Source organism: Hypanus sabinus, chromosome 20 (genome assembly GCF_030144855.1).
Source record: "Hypanus sabinus isolate sHypSab1 chromosome 20, sHypSab1.hap1, whole genome shotgun sequence".
Taxonomy (NCBI): Eukaryota; Metazoa; Chordata; class Chondrichthyes; order Myliobatiformes; family Dasyatidae; genus Hypanus; species Hypanus sabinus.
This window is the reverse complement of record NC_082725.1, coordinates 45,303,644-45,331,475: the sequence shown is the minus strand read 5'-3', so window position 1 is coordinate 45,331,475 and position 27,832 is coordinate 45,303,644. Positions and strand designations below refer to the sequence as shown.

Below are 27,832 nucleotides of genomic sequence, written 5' to 3'. Positions count from 1 at the left end.
CATTACTCCCATGTGTCTTTTCATTCCCATGTTTGATCTGCCTGTTGAAGGAAAAGCTTTCCTTCATTCTAAATTTGACTATACCTACCCAACCCCAAATTCAGAATCAGATTTATTATTACTGACATATTTCTTGGCATTTGATGTTTTGTGGCAACAGTACAGTACAAGACATAAAAATTACCCTAAGTTGCAAAATAAATAAATACCACAAAAGATAAATAATAAGGTAGTGTTCATGAATTCATGGACCATTCAGAAATCTGATAGCAGAGAGAAGGATCCATTTCTAAATCGTTAAGTGTGTGTCTTCAGTCTCCTGTACATCCTCCCCAATGGTAGAAACAAGAAGATTGTATGTCCCGAATTGTGAGTGTCTTTAGTAATGAACGCCACCTTCTTGAGGCAACATCTTATGCAGGTGTCCACAGTGGGCAGGAGGATTATGCCCATTATGGGACTGCTAAGTCTACTTTCCTCTGTACCCTCTTGCAATCCTGCACATTGGAGACTCAATACCAGGCAGCAATGCAGCTAGTCAGAATGCTCTATGTGTGTTGAAATTTGTAAATCTTTGTTGACATTCCAAATTTTCTCAAACTCCTAATGAAGTTGAATTCATGATTACATCTATGTGTTGGGTTCAGGATAGGTTCTCTGAGACGTTGACATCCAGGAACCCATTGTACCCCATTCCCTTATATGCCTGTGGAGCAAAAGTCCTGCTGCCTACAAACTTAAAACCATAACTCAAGAATTTAAGTGTTTAACTTGATAGCTTCTTTCTTTAAAATTATTATTTTGCAAATACTGTATTTCATTTTTATTGATTCACTATTGTAATCATGTGAATTGCATTTGCAGGTTATCAACAAAGGTGCAAGAGAAAATGGGTTACCTACTGAATATTTGAAGAAGCTGGATACTATATTCACTAATAATTATAATGAAACTACCCCATTTACAACACAAATTATTGAGATTTTGCATCAGGATACAAATAATACATAAATATAAAACATATTCTTGAGAAAATAATTGTTACAGAGGTATATCTTAAATTTGGTTAGTTCAAATGATTATGCTGCATTGAAACTGAAGAACAAAATTTTATACATTAAGAAATTAGACTGGTGGAGATTTACTTCATGATTTTGCTATTTGATTTTGCACATTTTGATTTTTATTGACGTTGTAGAGCTTTTTAAATCACTTTTTCCGTTACTAGTTTTAATTACTATTTAATAATTTTTATGTTTAGTAAATTTTAATAAGTTATAAAGCATAGAAAATGATATCCTAGACTCTTATTGTAAAACACTTATTGCATTTGTCCATACATCTTCTGATAAAATATCCATAACAGGTCAATATATAATTCAATGATCAAGAGTGCAGAGGTGAGAGATATTGAATCTTCCCTATAGGCAAATCTTGATAAACTGCATAAGCTTCTGATGAGAACATACTCCTAAAAAAAATTATTTTATTTTACTTCCATTATGCCATATAGCAAATCAGTGGTCCCATTATCTGAGAAACTAATAGCAGTAGTCATCATTATGCTCTGTGAATTTGTGCATCATCAATGGATTGGATTTTTTTTTGTAAGTTTAATTGAATTGAATTTATTGAATTTCTGGACAACTTATCATGAAGCAAGTCAATGCACAAAACACTCAAGAGTCTAGTGGAGGTGACTTTAATTGCTGTCTTAACCCTGTTTTAGACCATTCATCTTTGAAAACGTTTGATGATTAGTAGATCTGCCTCCTGTATTCAATCTTTTCTAATGAAATGTGACATTATTGATGTTTGGCGTTTTTTACATCCAACAAGTAGAGAATATTCCTTTTTTTCTCTTGTTCATCATACCTATTCCAGGATTGATTATTTTTTTGGCCATATTCATTTGATACCATATGTTCGATCCTGTGAATATAAAGAAATTGCTGTTTCAGATCATATCCCCGTCTTTTTATCTTTAAATCTTCCGGATGTTTCTCAAACAGATTTTGGTGTTTTAATCCAATATTACCATCGGATAAAGTTTTAAAAAAATATATAGAGAATCAAATTACTTATTTCTTTGAAGAGAATATGCTAGATGGCACTTCTAGCCTTATCATTTGGGATGCTTTCAAGGCTTATATTAGAGGCCAAATTATTTCCTATACAGTAAGTATTAAGAAAAAAGCTAATAAGGAGAGAACTGATTTATCCAATCAGCTGAAACATTTAGATCAAATATATGCTTCCGATCTGGATCCTATCTTATATAAAAGACATGTTGAAGTTAAAATGAAATATGATCTGCTCTTAACTTACCCTGTTGAAACTCAACTTTAAAAAAAATAAAAGTCAATTTTATTTTTTATGGTGATAAAACAGGCAAACTTGTGGCTAATCAACTTAAAACTTTAATAGTTAAACATCAAATTAAGGAAATCTCTAAAGCGAATGGTGATGTAACTTCTGATCAATTGGAAATAAATGATACTTGGAGATAATTTTACTCTAAACTGTATAGCTCCAATTTCCCTGAAATCAGTTTTGCTATGAATAACTTTCTAGATCATTTAAATATTCCCTCACTTTTTGAGGTTAATTGAAAATGGTTAAATAAACCTTTTTCTTCTGAGGAAATTGTGTGGGTTGTCCATTCTCTGAGTTCGGGGAAGGCTCCCGGTCCTAACGGATTTTCTGGAGTGTTCTGTAAGGCTTTTGCTCCTTTGCTTATTCCTCACTTACTTTATGTTCTTTCTGACTCTTTTAAATTAGGCAGGTTGCCACAATACTTTTATGACACCTCTATTTTGCTTATTCTCAAAAAGAATAAAGATCCAATTGACTGCTCTTCCTACAGACCTATTTCTTTACTTAAAGTTGATGCTAAAATTTTATCAAAACTTTTGGCCCATAGGATGGAAAACATTCTGCCTTCTATTATCTCTGACAATCGGACCAGATTTATCAAAAATCGTTATTCTCATTTTAACATTTGTCATTTACTAAATGTTATTTATTCTCCTTCTAAAGAAACTTCGGAGTGTGTGATTTCTTTAGATGCTCAGAAAGCCTTTGATCGGGTTGAATGGAATTATTTAATTAAAATATTAGCAAAATTTAACATTGGGTCCAATTTTATTCAATGGATTAAATTATTTATCTCCCACTGCACAGGTTCTTACTAACTCTCAGAGTTCCAAACCGTTTAGTCTCCAATGTGGAGCCAGACAAGGATGTCCTTTGAGTCCTTTGCTTTTTGATTTGGCTTTAGAGCCTTTAGCTTTAGCGTTTCATGAATTCGTTGATATCTCGGGTATTTTAAGGAGGGGTAATGCTCATAAGTTGTCAATTTAGGCTGTTGACCTTTTGCTGTACATCTCTAATGTGGAGTTCTCTCTATCCTCAGTACTTTCTTTACTTTCTGAATTTAGTCAGTTCTAAGGATATAAATATAATCTTCATAAGAGTGAACTTCGTCCTTTGAATAATTTGGTATCAGTCAACTCTGACCTTCCTTTTAAAATTGCAAGAAATTAATTTACTTATTTGGGTATAACAATTACCAGGAATTGTAAATCTCTTTTTAAAGAAAACTTTTATCCCTCTTCTGGAGTATGTTAAGAAGGTACTGTCAAACTGGTCTCCCCTTCTGTATCACTGATTGGACTATTCAGCGATTATATTAAAATGAATATTTTGCCTGAACTTTTATATTTATTTCAAGTCCTACCTGCTTAAACATAGAAAATAGGTGCACGAGTAGGCCATTTGGCCCTTCGAGCCTGCTTTTATTCCTAAATCCTTTTTTGACTCTTTTAGACTCGATTATATCTCCTTATTTAAGGAAGAATAAAACCTCCCAATTAAACAGTTCATCTTCAGAAAACTACCTAATTTTAGGTTTTACTACTGGGCAGTCAATATACGCTACCTTACGTTTTGGTTATATTATTCGTGAAGACTGTCAGGCCTGAGTTTCTGCAGAAGTTCATTCTGTTAATAAATTTTCTATTATTTCTCTTCTTGGTTCTTCAATTCCTCTATTCTTAAGTAATTTAACTGATAATTATGTAGTTAAACATTCTTTGAGATTTGATTACAATTTACAAAATTCTTTGGGTTATTTGGTTTTTCACTCTACTCCCATTTTTTCTAATTTTTTTTAAACCTTCTTTGACTGATGTAGTTTTTAAAGAGTGGAATAGATGAGGTATTAAATGTTTTCTGGATCTGTTTGTTGGAGATATTCTTCCCTCATTTGATCAACTATCTGTTAAATATAATCTTCGTAAAGCTCACTTTTTTAGATATTTACAAATTAGAGACTTCTTGTGTTCTCAACTTCATACATTTCCTAAATGTCCAGATAAGAATCTAATTGATACAATTTTTACTCTGAAACCTTTTCATAATGGATCTATTTCTAATATTTATAGTATGTTCGCAATGAGAAACATTCTGTTAGACAAAATTAAAAACTCTGGGAACAAGACCTACAGATTTCAATTGATGAGGATACTTGGAATGAAATTTTTTAACTTGTTCACACCTTTTCATTATGTGCACATCACTCTCTTACAATTTAAAGTGGTTCATGGAGTCTATATGACCAAAGATCAGCTCTCTCGTTTTTACTCAGATTTTTCTCCATACTGTAATAGGTGTAATGTTGAAGAGGCCTCTCTAATTCATATGCTTTGGTCCTGCCTGCGGCTTGATAAATTTTGGAAAGAAGTATTTCAAACTTTCTCGGAGCTGTTTAAAGTAAACTTTAAACCCAACCCTCTGACTGCCTTGTTTGGCATTGTTGGAGGAAATGATTTTACTTTTACGCTGAATGATTTGCATATTTTGGCTTTTATTTCTCTTTTAGCTAGAAGAATTTTGTTGCTTAAATGGAAAGATGCTGCTCCACTTACTCATGCCTATTGGTTGATGTTATGTCATGTTTAAATTTAGGGAAGATTAGGTGTTCTATTTCTGTACCTAGACAAGATTTTTTTCACATGGGGCGTCACATGATGACATAGGGTCGAGACGTTGGGAATCCAGCTCCCTCGTAAAAAGTAATGAAATAAGGTTTAAATGAAGAAGTGTTAACAAATACCTACTAGAAACTATTTATAAGCAACTCAGGATTATCTTTTGATATGGCTCCTAAACTGAAACAGAAGAAAGCTACTACTTCGAAGACTGCGCAAATCGGCGGGGAGAAAGGCCTAACCATCTCGGCGAAGCCTCGGACTCAAGTTGGATCAACTCCCGGTGAAGTGCATGGCACTTCTGAAGATGCGGGACAGGAAGTTGCAGCAATGTCGGCAGTCTCTAAGAAGAAACGGCAAGAACAACGCATGCGCGAAAATATGCATGAACAGATATTAACAAAACTACAAATCCCAACGACGACTGGCAGTGAATCGGAAGTGGAATCAGACTCTTTGGAAAATTCAGAGGAAGAAGAAGAGGAAAAGAAAGAGGAGATTAAAGGAGACATAAAAGATATCCCTGATATATATGAAGAATGAATTAAAAGCTAAAAGAACAGATACAAGAAGGATGCAGAATACACTCGATAATGTGGTGGAAAAACAAAAGAAGATGGATAATAAAGTTAAAGAGATGGAAGTAAAAGTTGAAGAAAACACTGAAAGAATAGTTAAGATAGAAGATAATCTTGCCTGGACAACAGAAAGAAAACGGATGTTGAAAAAAATAGATGTGCTTGAAAACTCTAGTAGACGAAATAATAACAAAATTGTTGGTCTTATGGAAGGTACAGAGGGAGAAAATGCAATAAAATTCTTTCAAGAATGGATTCCAAAAATTTTGGAAATGAAAGAAGGAAGCCAAGTAATTGAAATTGAAAGAGCACACAGAGCTTTAAGACCAAGACCTCAACAAGATCAAAATCCAAGATCAATTTTGATAAAATGCTTAAGTTACCAAGATAAAGAAATGATCTTGAAGGCAGCTACTCAAGGTGCTAAAAAGAGAAATGGGCCATTGATAATAGAAGGGGAAAGAGTTTTTTTTTATCCAGACATAAGTTACGATCTTCTGAAGAGGCGGAAGGAATTTAATCCAGTGAAAAAACCTTTATGGGAAAAGGGCTATAAATTTTTATTGAGCTACCCAGCAAAATTGATAATTTTCCTGGATAACGAAGAAAGAAGATTTTTCGTTGACTACCGGAAAGCGGAGAAATTTGTACAAGAATTACCTGATGTCCACGAAGAGGAGTAAAGAATTATAGAAATGAAATGGACTAATGATGAAGACTGAAACAAGGTTGGACTTGACGGAAATTTATAAGAAAAAAATAGTCGAGGAGTATTAATTGGGAGTAGAGACATTAATTATTTTCTTTTTTTTTCTTCACTAATGTATTTTTTTTTTTTTGCTTTTACAGGGGAGCTGGAGGAGCTCCTGATCGATGGCTGCGAGTTTCGCGTGTACAATCATGGCGATTGCCATGACCCGTAAAATGGGGGGGGTAATGTTGTGTTCTTTTTATTCGCAACATTAGTGGGGGGGGGGGGTTCCTTATATATTAGTCATCTTTCTTCTATTTTTCTTCTTTTTTGCCTGGATGGTTGGGGAGAGACTCATAGCAACATGGAGAAATTTAAAGAGTTCCCAAAGTATTATGAATGATTAATTTACTCAATTTTTAAAGTTTTAATGTTAATGGAATTAATGGACCTGTGAAAAGAAAAAAGAGTTTTAACATATATTAAGAAAATGAAAGGAGATATAGCTTTTTCACAAGTGTTACAAATTCCCGTAACTGGATCACTTACCAGCAAAGATAGAGAGGTTTGTTGAAGTCTGATGGTACAATTTTTTAAAGTATTTATTGATAACGGGCACAAAAATAAGATTAATGCAAACATACAGATAATATACGTCGTCAATACTAAATCTAAGTGTGGGTATAATAATAACCAATAAGAAATAGCTCTATCGTTGTCTAGGGGTTAATGTATTGTCCGACGGAAAGATAACAGTCACTATCAGGTCGTTCAAGCTGCAGCGCTGTTGGGTTTAAAAGTGATGTGGTTTAAACTTGCCCCAGGTCTTTTAAGATGCCGATCCGTTGAGTCAGGGGAGCGGGCTTCCCCGTTGTTAGCTAAAAGCTGTTTTCCCATGGTTCCAGCCACCAATTCCAGCCACGGAATCGAACGCACGTGGCTTCCTTTAGATGACTTCCTGCTGTTACGTGGTCGCTTAACGTTTCTTCTGGTGCGTCTGAAGGGGTTGTTCCCCAGACCCTCTTTTATACTTCCTCACAGGGTCTCAGATGTCAATCAGGTTGGGGGTGCGCACTCTCTCCCTCAACCAGCCCACTTTGCCTGAGGGTGTTCACATAGTATAGTAGCTCAATCCACAAATTGGTCTCCAAGAGACAATGGCCATGTCCGGTAGCTTTACACCGCCGGGGAAACGAGCCAGCCTGCACGTCTCTTCCCAACCCAACAAGTGATCTTGCGAAAGTAATAAAACTAACTTCATCATTAATGAAAGATTTAAATTTGATTGATATATGGAGAAAAATTAATCCAAGAGAAAGATTATTCATTTTATTCAAATAGACATAAAACTTACTCAAGGATTGATTTTTTTTTATTATCAAAAAATATTCAAGATAGAGTGAAAGGTGTGGAATATAAAGCAAGAATATTGTCAGATCATTCCCCCTTGATATTGATAATGACAATGATAATGACAGATAAGGAGGAATCGATCTATAGATGGAGATTTAATTCAATTTTATTAAAACGTCAACATTTTTGTGATTTTATGAAAAAACAAATTCAATTTTTTTTGGATACAAATTTACATTCAGTTGAGGATAAAATTGTATCATGGGAAGCGATGAAAGCATATTTAAGGGGTCAGATTATAAGTTATACATCTAAAATTAAGAAGGAATACGCAGCAGAAATAGATCAATTGGAAAAAGATATCATAAAGTTAGAAAAAGAATCTCAAAGATATACGACAGAAGAAAAACGAAGACAAATTGTTAATAAAAAACTACAATATAATACACTCCAGACATATCGTACAGAAAAAGTAATTATGAGAACTAAACAGAAATATTACGAATTAGGTGAAAGATCACATAAAATTCTTGCTTGTTAGTTGAAAACAGAACAGGCTTCTAAAACAATAAATGCAATTAGAACAAGTGTAAATAAGGTTACTTATAAACCTTTAGAAATTAATGAAACTTTAAAAATTTTTTATACTGAACTATATCAATCAGAATCACAAAATAAGATTGCTGAGATAGATAAATTTCTATCACAAATAACCCTTCCAAAATTAAATTTGGAAGAACAGAAAGGATTAGATATGCCCTCTACATTAAAAGAGGTTGAAGAAGCTTTAGGATCACTTCAGAGTAATAAATCCCCAGGAGAAGATGGTTTTCCTCCTGAATTTTATAAAAAAGTTAAAGATTTATTAATTCCTCCTTTTATGGAATTAATATACCAAGTGGAAAGAATGCATAAACTTCCACAATCTTTTTTAACAGTGATCATAACTGTATTGCCAAAAAAAGATAGAGATCCTTTAAAACCATCATATAGGCCTATTTCTTTGTTGAATACAGATTATAAAATACTAGCAAAAATGTTATCTAATAGAATATCTAAATATTTACCAAAATTAATACATATGGATCAAACAGGTTTTATTAAAAACAGACAATCAATGGGTAATATAACCCGGTTACTTAATATAATTCATTTGGCACAAAAAAGAGAGGAAATGAGTGTGGCAGTTGCTTTGGATGCAGAAAAAGCATTTGATAGATTGGAATGGGATTTTTTATTTAAGGTATTGGAAAAATATGAGGGAAATCTTTTATACAATGGATTAAAACTTTAAATACTAATCCTCAAGCTAAAGTAGTTACAAATGGTCAGATTTCAACACCATTTTGCTTAACGAAGTCAACTTGACAAGGCTGCCCATTATCACCTGCTTTATTTGTATTGGCAATAGAACCATTAGCTGAATTAATTAGAACAGATTCAGACATAGGGGGCTTTCGAGTTAATCAAGAAGAATATAAGATTAATTTATTTGCTGATGATGTTTTGATTTATTTAACAAATCCATTGCAATCTTTGCAAAGATTATCTTTTAGATTGGAAGAATATGGGAATGTATCAGGGTATAAAGTAAATTGGGATAAAAGTGAAATTTTACCCCTTACTAAAGGAAATTATAACCAATGTCGATTAGTAACTCAATTTTGATGGTCAATAAATGGGATAAAATATTTAGGTATTAGAGTTGATAATGATGTAAAAAATTTATATAAACTAAATTATTTGCCATTATTAAAAAAAATAAAAGAGGATCTTGATAAATGGATGATGTTACCAATAACATTAATAGGTAGAGTTAATGCTGTAAAAATGAATATATTTCCTAGATTGCAATATTTATTTCAAACTTTACCAATACAATTACCTCAGAAGTTTTTTCAAGAATTGAATAAATATGTAAGGAAATTTCTTTGGAAAGGAAAGATGTCAAGAATATCATTGGAAAAATTGACATGTAAATTTGATTTAAGAGGGTTACAACTTCCAAATTTTAAGAATTATTAAAAAGCAAATCAACTTAGATTTATTGCGTCTTTTTTTGATGAAGAAAAACTGGCATGGATTAGAATAGAATTAGATAAGATAGGAGAAAACATACCAGAAGATTTTATATATAAATGGGAATCCAAATGGATATGGGAAAAAGACGAATCTCCTATATTAAAACACTTGATTGATTTATGGAATAAGGTAAATATGGATGATAAGATAAAGAAATCTACTAGCAAAAAGAACTTTAATTCAAAATAGGCTTATTCATTTTACAATGGATAATAAACATTTACATAACTGGTTCCAAAAGGGGATTAAATATATAGGTGATTGTTTTGAAGGAGGTATATTGATGTCGTTTGATCAATTAAAAAATAAATATGAAATATCAAGTAATACTCTTTTTTGTTATTTTCAATTAAAAGCTTATTTACAAGAAAAGCTGGGTCAAACAATGTTGATGCCAAAATCTAGTGAAATTGAAATATTAATTCAGAAAGGAAAAATTTAAAAAATTATATCTTGTATGTATAATTTGATTCAAAAACAGACAATTAAATTAGGAATTCATAAATCAAGACAAAAATGGGAATCTGATTTGAATGTTAAAATTGATGGAAAAAATTGGTCAAGATTATGTTCTGATAGTATGAGAAATACAATAAATGTTCGACTTGGATTAATACAATATAATTTTTTACATCAACTATATATAACCACAGAAAATAAATAGATTAAATTCAAATACGTCTGACCAATGTTTTCGATGTAATCAAGAAATTGGTACTTTTTTACATTCTACTTGGTCTTGTTTTAAAATTCAACCATTTTGGATAAATCTAAGACTTTTATTGGAACAAATTACTGGAGTACAACTTCCACATAGTCCAGTATTATTTTTATTAGGAGACATTGAAGGGATAATACCGAAACTTAAATTGAATAAGTATCAGAAAAAATTTATAAAAATTGCATTGGCAGTAGCCAATAAAGTTATTGCAGTTACTTGGAAATCTGACTTATATTTAACTATGGATCGTTGGAATAATGAAATACATAGTTGTATTCCACTTGAAAAAATTACATACAATCTAAGAAATGAATATGATATATTTTTGAAAATTTGGTTCCCATACTTACAAAAGATAGGATTAAATACATAGGTCCTTTGAAGATAAAATTATAAAGTAATTGGGGAAAGAAAAAATAAATATTAAAATTATTTTGAACTCCATGGAGCATGAGGGATCCTCCGATATCCAGGCAATCTTTCTCTCCTTTCTTTTTTTTAGATAAGGGTTAAGGGGGGGAGGGTTAATATTATTTTTCTTACTATTTTATCATCACATTTATTCTTGTAATTTTCTAAAATTTAATAAAAATAATTTTAAGAAAAAAACGATTTTTTTTCACATTATGGTGGCCTTTTTGGAACTACTTCACAATCTTTGACTTGTTCAGCAATGATGATGGCTATTGTAAGTTTGAATTTATGATTTTGTTCAGGATTTTTTCCTTTTAAAACCACAAACAGCTGTTTTTTTTCTCCTTTTTGTTATGGGGTTTTGATTTTGTTTTAGATTAGAATAAAATGTAGCTTTTCAATATTACATTTAATTTACTATACATAGATACGGGGCATTTCAACTTCTGTTTTCATAATATAATGTATTTGTATTCATTTATGCAAGTAGTCAATAAAAATATTGAAAAAGAAAGAAAAGAGTCTAGTCAGATGTTGATTGCTATACAGGATGGGACTCCAAGCAGCTTTCAAGGAACAAACTGTCAGAGGAAGGAACTAAGCACACTGATTGACTTGACTGAGTACAGGAGGTATTTATAATGGTGAAGACACGTCACACAGATTGCTATTTACAAGTACCCTATTAAAAAAAATGTGTCAGTGATCTTTATCTACTTGGGAAAAAGGTTACTGTTGCAAAATTCAGTTGGCTGAGTAATTGATAGAAAGTTCTGAAATTTTCTAGGGGTGCTAGTCAATCTTTTATCCAAGTCATTCTGTTATTTTAAATAATACTGACTGAGAAGTCAATTTGCTCAGAAGTTGGGGAGCTCAATGCTGTTTTTGAATGCCGCCATTGGATGACGATCTTACTGCAATAGAATCATGCAGGCATTCCCATTCTCCTCCCCTTTTATTTGGCAAATAGTTGCCTGAGAAACATCCTGAGTAATTTCTTGCTGCTGCCACCTTTTATCTATGAGTTTGAGGTTGTGATTCTAGCCCTTAAAGGGATTTGTGTAACACACACCTTGTAACAATATTTTCTGTTTGGAAAATGATAATGTTGGTTTTTATGGGGAAAATAATTTAAGTAGCTAGCTCAAATGATTTGATACTGATCCATATCGGTGACAGCAACTGCACTTGAATGTCACCACATCTTAGGCAATAGCTAACTAGCACATCATAACCTGCTTTATTTATAAGGTATTTGGCAAAACAGCAATGTGTGTGGTGAGTGCTTGTGCTCCAAACCCAACTTTGGAGTATCCTGCCTTCATGGGGATGACCACCCTCCCTCGCCTGACTGTGACTGCAGGTCAGGTTAAGAGACAGCTGGAGAGTCTACATCAAGGCAGGCCTGCTGGACTGGACAGTATCAGCCCCAGGGTACAGAACGACTGTGCGAGCCAGCTGCCTTGTATTTTGCAACACCTCTGTAATCTGAAACTGAATCATAGCATACTAGTGCTATGGAAGTCTTCCTGCTTGGTTCCTGTACCCAAGAAGGTGACTCCATCTGAACTTAATGACTGCAGACCAATTGCCCTCACACCTCGTGATGAAGGTGCTGGAAAGGCTGGTCCTGACTTGCCTTGGACCACAGGTGAGATCTTCATTGGACCTTCTACAGTTTGCATACCAACCCCATGTGGGAGTGGATGATGCCATTGTCTACCTATTGCAGAAAGCTTACTCCCACCTGGATGATGCTGGTGGCATTGTGAGAATCATTTTGATTTCTCTAGTGCATTCAGTACAATCCAGCCACTACTGAGTGAGAAGCTGCAAAGGATGGGTGTAGACAAATCCACTATCTCCTGGATTACTGACTACCTGACAGATAGACCCCAGTTTGAATGGCTGGGTAGTTCTCAGTCTGAGATGGTGGTGAGTGGCATTGGAGCACCACAAGGGACAGTCCTGTCTCTGTTTCTGTTCACACTATACACCTCAGACTTTCTGAGTCTTGCCACTTGCAGAAGTTCTCTGATGACTGCGGTGGTTGGCTGTATCAGAGATGGGCAAGAGTCGGTGTACAGAGGACTTGTGGACAAGTTTGAGAAGTGGTGCAGAAGGAATCACCTGCTCCTGAATGTTGCCAAAACCAGGGAGGTGGTGATTGATTTTAGAAGGAAGAGGACTGTGACAAGTCCTCTATACATTCGGGGAGAAGGTGGTGGTGGTGGAGTACAAATACTTGGATGTTCACCTTGACAACAGGCTTGACTGGAAAACCAATACCAAGCCTGTTTACAAGAAGGGGATGAGCAGACTGTATTTTCTAAGGAAGCTGAGGAGATCCTTCAATGTGTGCAGCAGGATATTGGAGATCTTTTACCAGTCTGTTGTAGCAAGTGCAGTCTTCTTTGTGGTTTTTATTTTGGGGGATCTGCATTGTTGCTGGTGATGCAGTAAGACTAAATCAACACATCAAAAATGCTGGATCTGTCTTTGGCTACAACTCGGACTCTTTTGAGTTAGTGATAGAGAGGAGGTCACTGAACAAACTGTTATGGGTAATCAGGCACCTTCTCTCCATGACCTACTGAATAAGCAGTGGAGCATCCTTTCAACAGGCTCATTCAGCTCTGCTGTCACAAGGATTATTACAGAAGATCTTTCCTACAAAATGCAATAAGCATGTACATCAACAGTTCTCTTTGTGACAGGAGGACACACATCATAGTACAGTAGTCTCTTTCATTATTTCATACATTATTGCACATTGTGTATACCGTATTGTTATTCTGTACTTTAGTTAATATATTTGTTACTATTATTATTGTTAAGTGGGTTTTTACATGTTGCAGCTGTAACAAAATAATTTCCCACTCTGGATCAATAGAGTACTTATTATTGTTGTTACGGTCATGAAACATCAAGCAAAGACAGTGCCCTGCACATGAGCTCCCAAATCACTTTGCACCTTGGATTTTTCATTTTTTTTCTGTTCAGTAAATAGTCTACACCTTTATTCCTTCTACCGAACTATGTAACAGTACTGCGCACTTCCCTTACACTACATTCCATCTGCCACTTACCTTCCCATTCTCCCAATCTGTCTGTATCCTTCTGAAGACACCCTGCTTCCTCAACACTACCTGCCCCTCCACCTATCTTTATATTATCTGCAAACTTGGCCACAAAGCCATCAATTCCATCATCCAGATTGTTGACATATACTGTGAGAAGAAGTGTTCTTAACACTGACCTCTTCTGAATGCCACTAGTTATCAGCAGCCAACCAGAAGAGATCCCTTTATTCCCACTCTTTGCCTCCTGCCAGTTAGCGAATCTTCTGTTCATGTCTCCACAATTGCTTCAGCTATCCTCTTTCAGCACTCTGGGGTGTAGTCCATTTGGCCCAGGTGACTTATGTACTTTCAGCTTCCTAGCAACTTCCCTTACTACTGGCAACTACACTTACATCTGCCCCTCTCCCCCCCCCACCCAAACACTCCTGAATTTCTGGCATATTGCTGGTGTCTTACACAGTGAATACTGATGCAAAATACTTATTAAATTTGTATCCTACATCCTGGCTACTGTTTGGAGGCCTGTATATAACTCCCATCATCATCTTTTCACCCTTGCAATTTCTTAACTACCCACAAGAATTCTACAGCTTCTGATCCTATATGACCTCTTTCTAAGGAATTGTTATCATTTTTTACCAACAGAGCCACCCCAACCCCTTTTCCTACCTGCCTGGTCTTTTGATACAATGTGTATCCTTGGATTCAAGCTCCCAACTATGATCTCTTTCAGCCATGACTCAGTGATACTTACTTCATACCTGCCCACATCTATTTGCACTACTAGATCACCTATCTTATTCTGTATAGTACATGCATTCAAATATAGCACCTTCAGCCCTGTATTCATCACCTTTTTATATTTTGCTCCCATGTTACACTTTTAACTCATCCCACTGACTGCAATCTTGCCCTATCATCTGCCTGTCCTTCCTCACAGTCTCACTATGCACTGCATCTACTTGTATACCAACTGCCCCATCCTCAGCTCAATTGTTCTAGTTCCCATCACCCTGCCAAATTAGTTTAAACCCTCTCAACAGCGCTAGCAAACCTGCCTGTAAGGATATTATTCCCCTTTGGGTTCAGCTGTAATCTGTCCTTGTTTGTATATGTCATACGCTCCCCAGAAGAGATCCCAATGATCCAGAAATCTGAAACCCTGCCTTCTGCACTAATTCTTCAGCCATGCATTCATATCCCAAATCATCTTACTCTTACCCTCACTGGTGTGTGTCAGACAGCAATCCAGAGATTACTACTCTGGAGATCCTGCTTTTCAGCTTTTGACCCAACTCCCTATATTCTCCTCTTATTTTCTACCCATTTTATTAGTCCAATATGTACCACTCTCCCCCTTTAGAATGCTGTGAACCTGAACAAAAACATCCCTGACCCTAACACCTGGAAGACAACATACCAGCTGGGTGTCTCACATACACAGAATCTCCTGTCTGCTCCTCTAACTATGGAATCCCTTATCATTACTGCACTCCTCCCCCCACCTTCCCTCTGAGCCAGAGTCAGACTTGGTGCCAGAGAGCTGATCACTGTGGTTTTCTTCCACTAACTATCAAAAGCAGTATACACACGTGTTTCGTGATAGTTCCTTACTTATGCCCTTTTAATTCTTTTTCCTCCAATCTTATGTTGTCCTTAACCCGTTTCTCCCGTACAATCCCATATAGCCATTTTCCTTAACTTCCCTACAAGATGGATTTCCAGTGGGGAATTGTTTCCTTAAGTCTCAAGCAGAATTACAAGATATCTTGTGTTAAGAAGTTTCTATCATGGTTGGTCATCATCTGAACACTGAGCGCTTAGAAATGTTTGCAACTCATTAAGAACTCCAGGTTCTGAAAGGTCATCTGAAACACCACATGAATGCACTCCCTGTGATGATCTGAACCTTGAAGAAGCAGAAATGCTTGCAGATTCTGTATTTGTTTATCTTAGACAGGGAAGGACAAGCTGGTCCCATTAGCTTACAATTTTAGAACTGTAATATGTATACTTGGGTATTGAGCAAGAGAAATAAAGTTCAAAGTAAATTTTATTATCTAAGTAGATATATGTCACCATACACAGCCCTGAGATTCATTTTCTCCTGGGCATACTCAACAAATCTGTAGCATAATAACTATAATAGAATCTATGAAAAACTGTCCAATCAGAGTGTACAAGACGACAAACTGCAAATCCAAAGGGAAGAAATAATAATAATAAATAAATATTGAGAACTTGAGATGAAGAGTCCTTGAAAATGAGTGCATTGGTTGTGGGAAAATTTCAAAGATAGGGCAAGTGAAGTTATCTCCTTTGATTCAGGAGCTTGATGGTTGAGGGGTAGTAACTATTCCTGAACCTGGTAGTGCACATTCTGAGGCTCTTGAACCTTCTTCCTGATCACAGTAACGAGGAGAGAGCATGTCTTGGGTAGTGGCTTCCCTGATTATGGATGCTGATTTCCTACAACTGTGTTTCATGTAGATGTGCTCAATGGTTAGGATGGCTTTACTTATGATGGGCTGGGTCATATCCAATAAGATTTGAAGGATTTTCTGTTCAAGGACATTGGTGTTTCCACACCAGGCTGTGACGCAGCCAAGCAACATATTCTCCACTACACATCTGTAAAAGTTTGTCAAAGTTTTAGATGTCATGCTGAATCTCCACAAACTCCTAAGGAAGTACAGGCACTGGCATGCTTTCTTCATAATTGCATTTATGTGCTGAGCCCAGGTGTGAAATAACAACAACTGGGAATTTAAAGTTGCTAAGCCTCTCCAGCTCTGATCCTCCGATGAGGATTGGCTCATGGACCTCTAGTTTCCTTCTCCTAAAGTCTACAATAAGTTCCTTGGTCTTGCTAACATTCAGTGAGATGTCACGTGGCACCACTCAGCCAGATCTTAAATCTCCCTCCTATATGCTGATTCATCTCCACCTTTGATTCGGCCCATGACAGAGGTGTCATCAGCAAACTTGAATATGACTCTGGAACTATGCTTAGCCATACAGTCATAAGTGTAAAGCGAGTTGAGCAGGGGACTAAGCACACAACCTTGTGGTACAGTTGTGTTGATGGAGGAAGCAGAGGGGATGTTGTTGGCAATCCAAACTGACTGGGGTCTGCAAGTGAGGAAATCCAGAATCCAATTGCACGAGGAGGTACCAAGGTCAAAATCTTGGAGATTATTAATTAGTTTTGAAGGGATGATGGTGTTGAATGCAGAGCTGTTGTCGATAAAGAACATCTTGATATACGCATCTTTCCTGTCCTGTCCAGGGTTGAGTGAAGAGCCAATAAGATTACATCAATTGTGGACCTGTTGCTCCAGTAGGCAAATTGGAGCAGATCTAAGTTGCTTCTCGGGCAGGAGTTGATATTTTTCATCACCAACCTTTGAAAAAACTTCATCACTGTGGATGTAAGTGAGAGGTTAAAGATCTCAGTGAACACACTAGCCAGTTGATTAGCACAGATCTTTGATACTTAGTCTTTAGTAAGGAAGACAAAGAAGAACTTCTTTATTGCAGTGGTCTGGGCCTACCGTTGAACTTGCTCCCCATGCTAGCCCAGTGGCTACACTGGTTTTTATTTTTGCGGTTATATGGCTTCTAATGCAACTGCCTTAGGAGACCAATATCCTTGCAGGAAGGTTTGCTAGTACTGCTCTTAACCAGGGGTTTAGCTGCAGGGAAATGGGAATCTGAATAGTTCAGTGGTTCTGAGGAAAGATGGTGTTAAGCCTACATCCAAGGACAGGAATCGAAAGGCTGAGTATGGTGGGAGTAATGTTCTGAGTTGCCTCTATTTTGATGCAAGTATATTGTAGGTAAGACATATGAGATCAGAGCACATCTCACACATGGAATTATGACATTGCGGCTATTAGTGAGATTTGGTTGTGGGAAGGATGGAACTGACAGCTTAATGTTCCACAGCTCCGTTATTTTAGAAATAGAGGTATTAAAGGGTGGCATTACTAGTCAGAGAAAATATCACAGCAGTGCTCAGACAGGATAGACCATAGGGATTGTCTACCGAAGCAATATGAGTGAAACTGAGGAACAAGAAAGGGATGAGCACATTAATGGAATTATATTATAGATCAGCAAATAGTCAGCGACATCAGAGTACATTTGCAGAGAGATGACAGACAGTTGAAAAAAAATTAAGGTTGTGATAGGAAGTGATTTGAACTTTCCACAAATTGACTGGGACTCCCATACTGTAAAAAGACTTGATGGGGTAGAGTTTTTCAAATGCGTTCAGGAAAGTTTCTTTAATCAATATATAGAGGTCCCTACTAAAACGAGAGTGAGGCTGGATCTTCTATAAGGGAGCAAGACAGAGCAGATGACAGAAGTGTGTGCAGGGGAACACTTTGGTTTTAGCAATTATATTATCATTAGTTTCAAGATAATTATGTTGAAGGATAGGACTGGTCCTTGGGATGAGATTCTAAATTGGAGAAAGAACAATATTGATGGTATCAGAAAGGATCTGGCAAGTGTGGTTTGGGATAGCTTGTTTTCTGGCAAAAGGATGTAAGTGGGTAGGATTTCAAAGGTGATATTTTGTAAGTATAGAGTTTGGATTTTCCTGTTAAAATAAAAGACAAGGCTAACAGATATAGGGAATCTTGGTTTTTGAGGGATATTGAAGACCTAGTTAAGAAGAAGGAGGTTCACACCAGATAGAGGATGTTGTCTACATGGACTTTAACAAAGCCTTTGACAAAGTCCAGCATGGGAGGCTGGTCAAAAGGTTCAGTTGCTTGGCATTTGGGTTGAGATATTAAAATGGATATGACATGGTTTTGTGTAAGAAGCCAGAGAGTGGCAGTAGATCTCTCTGACTGGAGGCCTGTGACTAATGATATGCTGCAGGGATCAGTGCTTTGTTGTTTGTCATCTATATCAACAATTTGGTTGCAACTTGAGAGGAAGAACTAGGATATATCATACACAATAAATGGAAGAACACTGACTTGGTCCTGATGAAGGGTCTCAGCCTGAAATGTTGACTGTTTACTCTCATGCTGTCTGGCCTGCTGAGTTACTCCAGCATTTTGTGTGTATTGCTTGGATTTCCAGCATCTGCAGATTTTCTCTTGTTGAGGATGCTCATCTGTCTATTTCCCCTCTTATTTCTCTCTGTTTTCTCACAGGCCTATCAATCCCCTAATTCACTTTGTCAACTACTGTCATAGGGGGCCATTAACAACATCTGATGAAACTACTATGATTTCAGGAGTAAACCAGAACACCCAAGGGAAACCCACCCAGTCAGTTACAGAAAGAAGATGTAACAACTGCATCCAAGGTCTTAATGAAACCTGGATTGCTGAAGATGTATGGGAGCACCACTACCCACTGCACTAACCTGCTTCCTGTCCTTTTAATATTAAACTTATTAATCTGCTAAATTAGTTGTAACATTGAAGTTGGTTTGCTCAGCTAAATGTCCATTGTAAAGGAAAAGCTCAATAAATTATTCAATGATAATCATTCTGATTAACACAAGATAATAGTACATAGAATAGTACAGTACATTACAGGCCCTTCAGCCCACAATGTTGTGCTGACCCTCAAACCCCGCCTCACATATAACCACCCCACCTTAAATTCCTCCACATACCTGTCTAGTAGTCTCTTAAACTTCACTAGTGTGTCTGCCTCCACCACTGACTCAGGCAGTGCATTCCACACACCAACCACTCTCTGAGTGAAAAACCTTCCTCTAATATCCCCCTTGACCTTCCCTCCCCTTAACTTAAAAGCCACGTCCTCTTGTACTGAGCAGTGGTGCCCTGGGGAAGAGGTACTGGCTGTCCACTCTGTCTATTCCTCTTAATATCTTGTACACCTCTATCATATCTCCTCTCATCCTCCTTCTCTCCAAAGAGTAAAGCCCTAGCTCCCTTAATCTCTGATCATAATCCATACTCTCTAAACCAGGCAGCATTCTGGTAAATCTCCTCTGTAACCTTTCCAGTGCTTCCACATCCTTCCTATAGTGAGGCAACCAGAACTGGATGCAGTACTCCAAGTGTGGCCTAACTAGAGTTTTATAGAGCTGCATCATTACATTGCGTCTCTTAAACTCTATCCCTCGACTTATGAAAGCTAACACCCCATAAGCTTTCTTAACTACCCTATCTACCTGTGAGGCAACTTTCAGGGATCTGTAGACATGTACCCCCAGATCCCTCTGCTCCTCCACACTACTAAGTATCCTGCCATTTATTTTGTACTCTGCCTTGGAATTTGTCCTTCCAAAGTGTACCACCTCACACTTCCCTGGGTTGAATTCCATCTGCCACTGCTCCTTCTGCATCCAATCAATGTTTCTCTGCTATCTTCGACAATCCTCTACACAATCTACAACACCACCAACCTTTGTGTCATCTGCAAACTTGCCAACCCACCCTTCGACCCCCACATCCAGGTCATTAATAAAAATCACGAAAAGTAGAGGTCCCAGAACAGATCCTTGTGGGACACCGCTAGTCACAACCCTCCAATCTGAATGTACTCCCTCCACCACAACTCTCTGCCTTCTGCAGGCAAGCCAATTCTGAATCCACCTAGCCAAACTTCCCTGGATCCCATGCCTTCTGACTTTCTGAATAAGCCTACCATGTGGAACCTTGTCAAATGCCTTACTGAGATCCATGTAGATCACATCCACTGCACTACCCTCATCTATATGCCTGGTCACCTCCTCAAAGAACTCTATGAGGCTTGTTAGGCATGATCTGCCCTTCACAAAGCCATGCTGACTGTCCCTGATCAGACCATGATTCTCTAATTGCCCATAGATCCTATCTCTAAGAATCTTTTCCAACAGCTTTCCCACCACAGATGTAAGGCTCTCTGGTCTATAATTACCTGGACTATCACTACTACCTTTTTTGAACAAGGAGACAACATTTGCCTCCCTCAAATCCTTTGGTACCATTCCTGTGGACAACGAGGACATAAAGATCAAATATTCTTATATCAAATTGAACAAATATTCTTTCAAGCACCAGGTTATGCAGTTATTTTATCAGATGGAGCCAGTGTTAAGCTATTAACCTGTTCTAATTTGGACCCTGTAATCACTCCCATCAAAATGAAAATAATTCTTGTAGCAATTGATATGCCTAATTGAGTGCTAATGATCTCACCCAGTTTCAATGAGCAATGACCTTTCTGTCCTTCTCCAGATAATTCAAAGGGAATTGTATTTTGTCCTAACTTAATTAGAAGTGTTGATTAGCTTATGAAACAGGATTCTTTGGTATCATATACATTTCACTATGAAGATTTTCAAAATTACCTTTCTTTTACACAGTATATTTTGCAACCTCCACACAATTTGAAACATTTTACCAGTAATTAAGTACTTTTCAATTGTAGGTGCCACTGTGATGCAGGACTCAAGTCTGACATTCAACTTGTACCTCTACACAGCAAGAGCACATGACCCGAAATATGAAAATGACCAGAAATTTTTTTAACGAGGTAAAGTATTTTGAAATGTTGGTGATGAAACTTATCAGTTCCTGTCTGAGAGGTGGCTTGGATCCATTCCAGTTTGCCTACAGGAACAGTAAGTCCACAGTTGATGCCTTCTCGTTGGTACTTTACTCAATCCTGGAACATCTGGACGGTAAAGGTGCATACATCAGGACGCTCTTTATCACTACAACTCTGTTTAACACCATCATTCCCTGAAAACTAATCAATAAACTAAAAGACCATGGCCTCAATACCTCCTCTTACAATTGGATCCTAGATTTCCTTACTGGCAGACCCCAGTCAGTTTGGATTGGCAACAACATCTCCGTGACTCCATCAGCACAGCTGCACCACAAGGCTTGTGTTTAATCCCCTGCTCTATGCTTTTTACCTATGACTGTATGGCTAGGCACAGTTCCAATGCCATATTCAATTTTGCTGATGACATCACTGTCATGGGCTGAATCAAAGGTGAATCAGCATATAGGAGGGAGAATGAAAATCTGGCTGAGTGGTGTCCTAACAACTACATCTCAATCAAAGTCAGCAAGACCAAGGAACTGATTATAGATTTCATGAGAGGGGAACAGGTCAAGATAGTACAAAGTCAGCGTGGTTTCCATCAGGAAAAATCCTGCCTGATGAACATGTTGGAATTCTTTGAGGAGATTACAAGTAGGATAGGTAAAGGAGATGCAGTGGATGTTGCGTATTTGGACTTGCAGAAGGCCTTTGACAAGGTGACACACACGAGGTTGCTTACCAAGTTAAGAGCCCATGGTATTACAGGAAAGTTATTAACATGGTTAGAGCATTGGCTGATTGGCAGGAGGCAGCGAGTGGGAATGAAAGGACCCTTTTCTGGTTGGCTGGCAATGATTAGTGGTGTTCCACAGAGGTCGGTTTTGCACACCACTTCTTTTTATGCTGTATATAAATGATTTAGATGATGGAATAGATGGCTTTGTTGCCAAATTTGCAGATGATACAAAGATTGGTGGAGGGGCAGGTAGTGTTGAGGAAACAGGTAGGATGCAGGACTTAGACAGATTAGGAGAATGGGCAAGAAAGTGGCAAGTGAAATACAATGTTAGGAAATACATGGAAAAGGCTTCACCTTGAGTATTGTGAACAGTTTTGGGTCCCTCATCTGAAAAAGATGTGCTGGCATTGGAGAGGGTCTAGAAGAAGTTCAAAAGTTTGATTCCAGGAATGAAGGGGTTATCATATGAGGAACGTTTCAAGGCTCTTGGTCTGTACTCGCTGGAATTCAGAAGGATGAGGGGAAATCTCATTGAATCCTTTCAAATGTTGAAAGACCTAGACACAGTAGATGTGGAAAGGATGTTTCCCATGGTGGGAGATTCTAGGTCAAGAGGTTGCAGCCTCAGGATAGAGGGGTGCCCTTTTAAAGCGGAGATGCAGAAATATTTCTTTAGCCAAAGGATGGTGAATTAGTGGAATTTGTTGCCTCATGCAGCTGCGGAGGCCAAGTTGTTGGGTTTATTTAAGGCAGATTTTGATAGGTTCTTGATGGGACATGGCTTCAAAGGTTATGGGGAGAAGGCTGTGAACTGCGGCTGAGGAGGAGAAAAAAAAAGGATCAGCCATGACTGAATGACGGAGTAGAGTCGATGGGCCAGATGGCCTAATTCTGCTCCTATGTCTTATGGAAACCAGAGGTCTCTGAGCCAGTCTTCATTGGAGGATCAGAGGTAGAGGGGAATAGCAACTTTGAATTCCTGAGTGTTACTATTTCAGAGGACTTGTCCTGGGCACAGCATTTAAGTGCAATTGCAAAGAAAGCATGGCAGTGTTTCTACTTCCTTTGGAGTTTGCCAAGATTTGGCATCACACCTAAAACTTTGACAGACTTCTATAGATGAGTAGTGGAGAGTCTATTGACTGGCTGCATCACAGCCTAATATGGAAACACTAATGCCTTTGAACGGAAAATCCAACAAAATGTAGTGGATACAGCTCAGTACATCATGGATAAAGCCATCCCAACTATTCAGCACATTTACATGAAACACAGTTGTAGGAAAGCAGCATCCATCATCAGGTATCCCCACCACACTGGTCATGCTCTCTTCTTGTTGTTGCCATCAGGTTGAAGGTACAAGATCCTCAGGACTTACACAACCAAGTTCAAGAACAATTACTACCCCTCAACCATCAGGTTCTTGAATAAAAGAAGATAATTACACTCAGCTTCACATGCCCCATCATTGAAATGTTTCTGCAACCAATAACCTCACTTTAAGGACTCTTTACCTCATGTTCTCATTATGTGTTGCTATTCATTTATATTTGCTTTTGCATAGGTTGTTGTCTTCTGCAGTCTGGTTGATCTTTCATTGATCCTGTTGTAGTTACTATTCTATAGATTTGTTACTTCTGCTTCTGCTGGGTACTGCGCAAGCACTGTCGAACAGCTGTTACAACGTGCAGTCGGTGTGAGAGTTAAATTGTAAAGTGAACTTTTTTGACTAGATCCCCTAAATTGACTTGATTGAGTATCTTTAAAAATATTAATGTCAGAAATATTACGCAAGACTGGCGGCATAAGATTCCACTCTCTTGTTGATCTTGGGTAGAGGGAGTGCTGGTAGCAAATCTTGTTGACTGAAGGGGTTTCCAGTATGTAAGGTGCAATTTGCTGTCGAGTTGAACTGACCCTATGAAGAATTTGGATGTTTGATGGACTTCTTTGAAAATGGAGATTAACCGTAGTTTAGTACATCGGTTTTCAAGTGGTTCCCATTGAAGGTTAGAGAGCATGTTAGTGACACTAGATTTCCTGCTGTAATCATTTAGCACAAAGCCATCAGCACGGCGTTGGATTTTTTCGATGGACTTCTTATTGTTAGCTTGATGGGGATCCCATATGACTGCGTAATACTCCAGCTTTGGACAGACGAGTATCTTGTATGCATGACCTTGATGGATTTACTACATGAGTGGAGGTTTCTTCGCAGGATACCCAGCATTTTGTTTGCGTTGGCTGTAATCTGATTGATATGGCAAGCCCAGTTAAGATCCTTGATAATTTCAATACCAAGATATGGGTGGTGGGTGACTGGTTCAAGAACTTTCCTTTCATGTTATATGTCACGTTGATTGTTTTAACTTTGTGACTAACATGCATAGCATAATATTTAGAAGAGTTGAAGGACATTTGCCATTGAGACTCCCATTGACATAATGAATCAATATCGTTTTGCAGCAGCTGTTGAGGTTGCCCAGAAGGAAATGAACCTCAGGGTTGTATATAGTGACGTACATCTACTTTCATAATAAAGTTTACTTTGAAATTTGTCAGCATTATCAGGCCAGCTAAGAAAATTCCTTTGTTTGAAATTATGCGTTAATCATTCAGTAAGAGCCCACAGCCATCAATGGTAAGTAATATCAATAATACATAGTACATAAGACTTTGGTGTCAATGTGATCATTGACGGATGTGTTCTCTGCTCACCTAAAGGACTAAGTCTTTAACATTCTAGTCTCAAGATAATTTACATAACTCCTGTAAAAACATCACATGACATTAAATCATGATTCTTGAATTGGGGGTAGGAGCAAAAAATGCCACATTGTTGCAAACATGAAAATGCATGAATAGAAGCACAGAAGTTAAGTTGTGGGTCATTGAAGGAAGTAATCAGACTTTAGGCTGCAACTCACTGATCTTTAATAGCTTCTTTTAAAATTAAATTTTTAAAGGAACTGCTGCTCATCATAGACAGGATTGACTCTATTTGTAATTGGTGTGTGAGTATCATTCTTCTGTGATGTAATCTTATCAGATTGGCGTCCTTAGGCTTTTCCATTCTATTTAAGAGCAAGTGGTAAAAGACAAGTTTCCAAGTGAATGACAGCTTTAAATGTAAAACAAAGTTAGAAGGGAGTTTACCAAAGTAACAGTATGACATGAGATGCAGGTCTTGGTCACATTTCCTTCTCCTGCTCAATTTCAAAAATCCAGTGAAATATTATTGGAAAGATAGACAACTGCACAAGACATTACTAATTCATTAAGATTAAAGCACACATAGGAAAGCTGTTATGTAACCACCATAAAAACAGAAAATCCAAGTTTTAAATACTTATTTCAAACTTTCCACATCAGGAAGCTCCTTCTTCAATATAAATTTATATAAGCTTGTATAAACCCGACTCCTGACTGATTTAACTTAACTAAGTAGAATCACTGTGGCAACGTGGTTGAAACTATGTTCAAATTATAGCAACCTCATTGTGTTTGTTTTTGAAAATATCCAAAAGACAATTTTCTTTCTAAAATATCATTAAAGGCACATCAGTCCACTTTCAAAGCCATTACTATGTATTTTTTTGAATCTTGTTGATAAATCCCCTGTTATAATCTGCTGGATAGTTCTTCTTTCATCATGTTATAGCTTCTGCATACTTTTTTCCACATCATGTTTGTAAAATTCAGTAGTCTTTTCAAGCTTTATTTTGTATTTAATTGGCCTATGCTGAATAGTTTTTAAAAATCTCCCAGTGTAACATATAATATGATTACCCTTCCCAGCCATGAGTGTCTCATTGTCCTCATTTATATGAACATTCACCTAAAATAATCAGAAAAAAGACAAATTTGCACATAAAGAATCCAGTATTTGAGACCATAAGACCACAAGACATAGGAGCAGAATTAAGCCATTTTGCCCATCGAGTCTGTTCCACTATTCAGTCAGGGCTGATTTACTTTCCCTCTCAACCCCATTCTCCTGCCTGACATAGAACAGTACAATGCCCTAAAGGCCCTTGAGCCCACAATGTTGTGCCAACCCATTAACCCACTCCAAGTTCAACCTTGCTTTCCACATAGCTTTCCGTTTTTTTTTTCATTCTTGTGCTTGAAGAGGTGAAAAGATGTTGCAACAAGGAACTATCCACCCACACAGATGCACACAAGATCCCACAGCACTATTCTGAAGAACAACAGTTTGAATTCAACATATCATGAGTAATATTTCTTTCTTCAACCAACTAAAACAAACTTAGTCATTACCTCTTTGATGTTTGTGAAAGCTTGTTCATAGAAATTAGTTGCTGTTTTCAAAAGTGGCAGCTGTATTTTGGAAGTATTTCATTTGGTTGTGTGACACATTTGAGTGACCCATGTTAAAAATACAGGTCTTTTTCCATCCACAGATTAGTAACAGAAAACATACAGAGAAATAAAAGAAGTTAAAAAAACAAATAAAGAGCACTTATCCAAAATAATCAGAAGCATTAAATAAGTGCAAGGAATTAAGACTGAAAACTAGGAATCAAATTTAAAATTCAATCAAGGTGTTTTTCCACTACACCTAGATACCAACAGGAATAACTGCCATAATTGATCCTTAAGGCAATGGATCAAGTTGTTCTTAATTTTTTATTGCACTGTTTCTCCCATTTCTCCTATTAGAATAGGATTTGCACTATTCGTTATAAATCTAAACAAATGTTCTTAAATGAGCGTAGGTGCTTGATAGAGAACCAAATGTAACACTTACCCAACAGGCTGGTATATGTCTAGGGGAAAAGGAGATCCAGCCACACACCAATCCCACCGCCCGTACACGCAGGGGCTGTGAGAACCGAGTTTATGCCTCGCGCCCGCCCACAGTATCAAACCCACAACAAATACCGTTATGAAATACACTTTAAAGAGTTTACTAAAATTAAAAGAGTATTAGGCAATACAATATATATGCAAGGGAGAAAAACCAAAAAGGCGCCAACTTATCAAAGTTCAGTGCACATCGTTGGAGCTCAAACATCGAACCATTCGACCCCTCGTCGCTTGCCTCCGACCTCCATGTCTTCGCACCTAGGACCACGCCCGGTGGTCTTCCGAGCAGTGCAGCGCACGTCCACCTTCCTCGACGTCTTCCTCCCGCTCTCTACGTCTTCGCACCTAGGACCACGCCCGGTGGTCTTCCGAGCAGTGCAGCGCACGTCCATCTTCCTCGACGTCTTCCTCCCGCTCTCTCCCAAAAGCCCGTGAAAAACCCCTCCCCCAAGTTCCCAGCCTCACGAGAAAAAATAACATTCCCCATTGGTTAACAAATGAATACAATTACCATATCAACAAGTATAAAGCAAAACAACTGCGAGAGAAACACTTATCAAAGAAGCATTCCTACTCTTAACAAACCAAAAAAACCCATTTTGAGTAACATACACAGGACATTGTACATAAACGTTAATCAAACTTTTGTTTTATAAAAAATGCAGCACAGTGCAAGTCAATTTGGAATTCTTTCATTGCCACTGAATTCTTACCTCAATTCAGTATTAAGCTGGAGATTTGTATGAACGAAATTCAGTTTGTCCACTTATTTTTCTATTACCTAAAACATGAATGAACTTAATTCTTATAT

At 37.3% G+C, this 27,832-nt stretch overlaps 1 protein-coding gene and 1 long non-coding RNA gene across 2 annotated transcripts in view; one reads left to right on the top strand and one right to left on the bottom strand.

Moving 5' to 3' along the window:
• Positions 1-1,965, top strand: part of LOC132378478 (gamma-glutamylcyclotransferase-like) — a 33,767-nt gene extending 31,802 nt beyond the window's left edge. Inside the window, exon 4 of the mRNA XM_059945419.1 lies at positions 865-1,965. Coding sequence (XP_059801402.1) covers positions 865-1,011 — 147 coding nt within the window. The 3' untranslated portion in view covers positions 1,012-1,965. The remainder of the gene's footprint in view (positions 1-864) is intronic.
• Positions 1,599-27,200, bottom strand: LOC132378480 (uncharacterized). Its single transcript, XR_009507050.1, has 2 exons — positions 26,473-27,200; positions 1,599-17,336 (listed from the first exon to the last, which is right to left on the bottom strand). It is a non-coding gene; the product is annotated as an uncharacterized LOC132378480 (long non-coding RNA).
• Between the last annotated feature and the right edge of the window lie 632 nt (positions 27,201-27,832).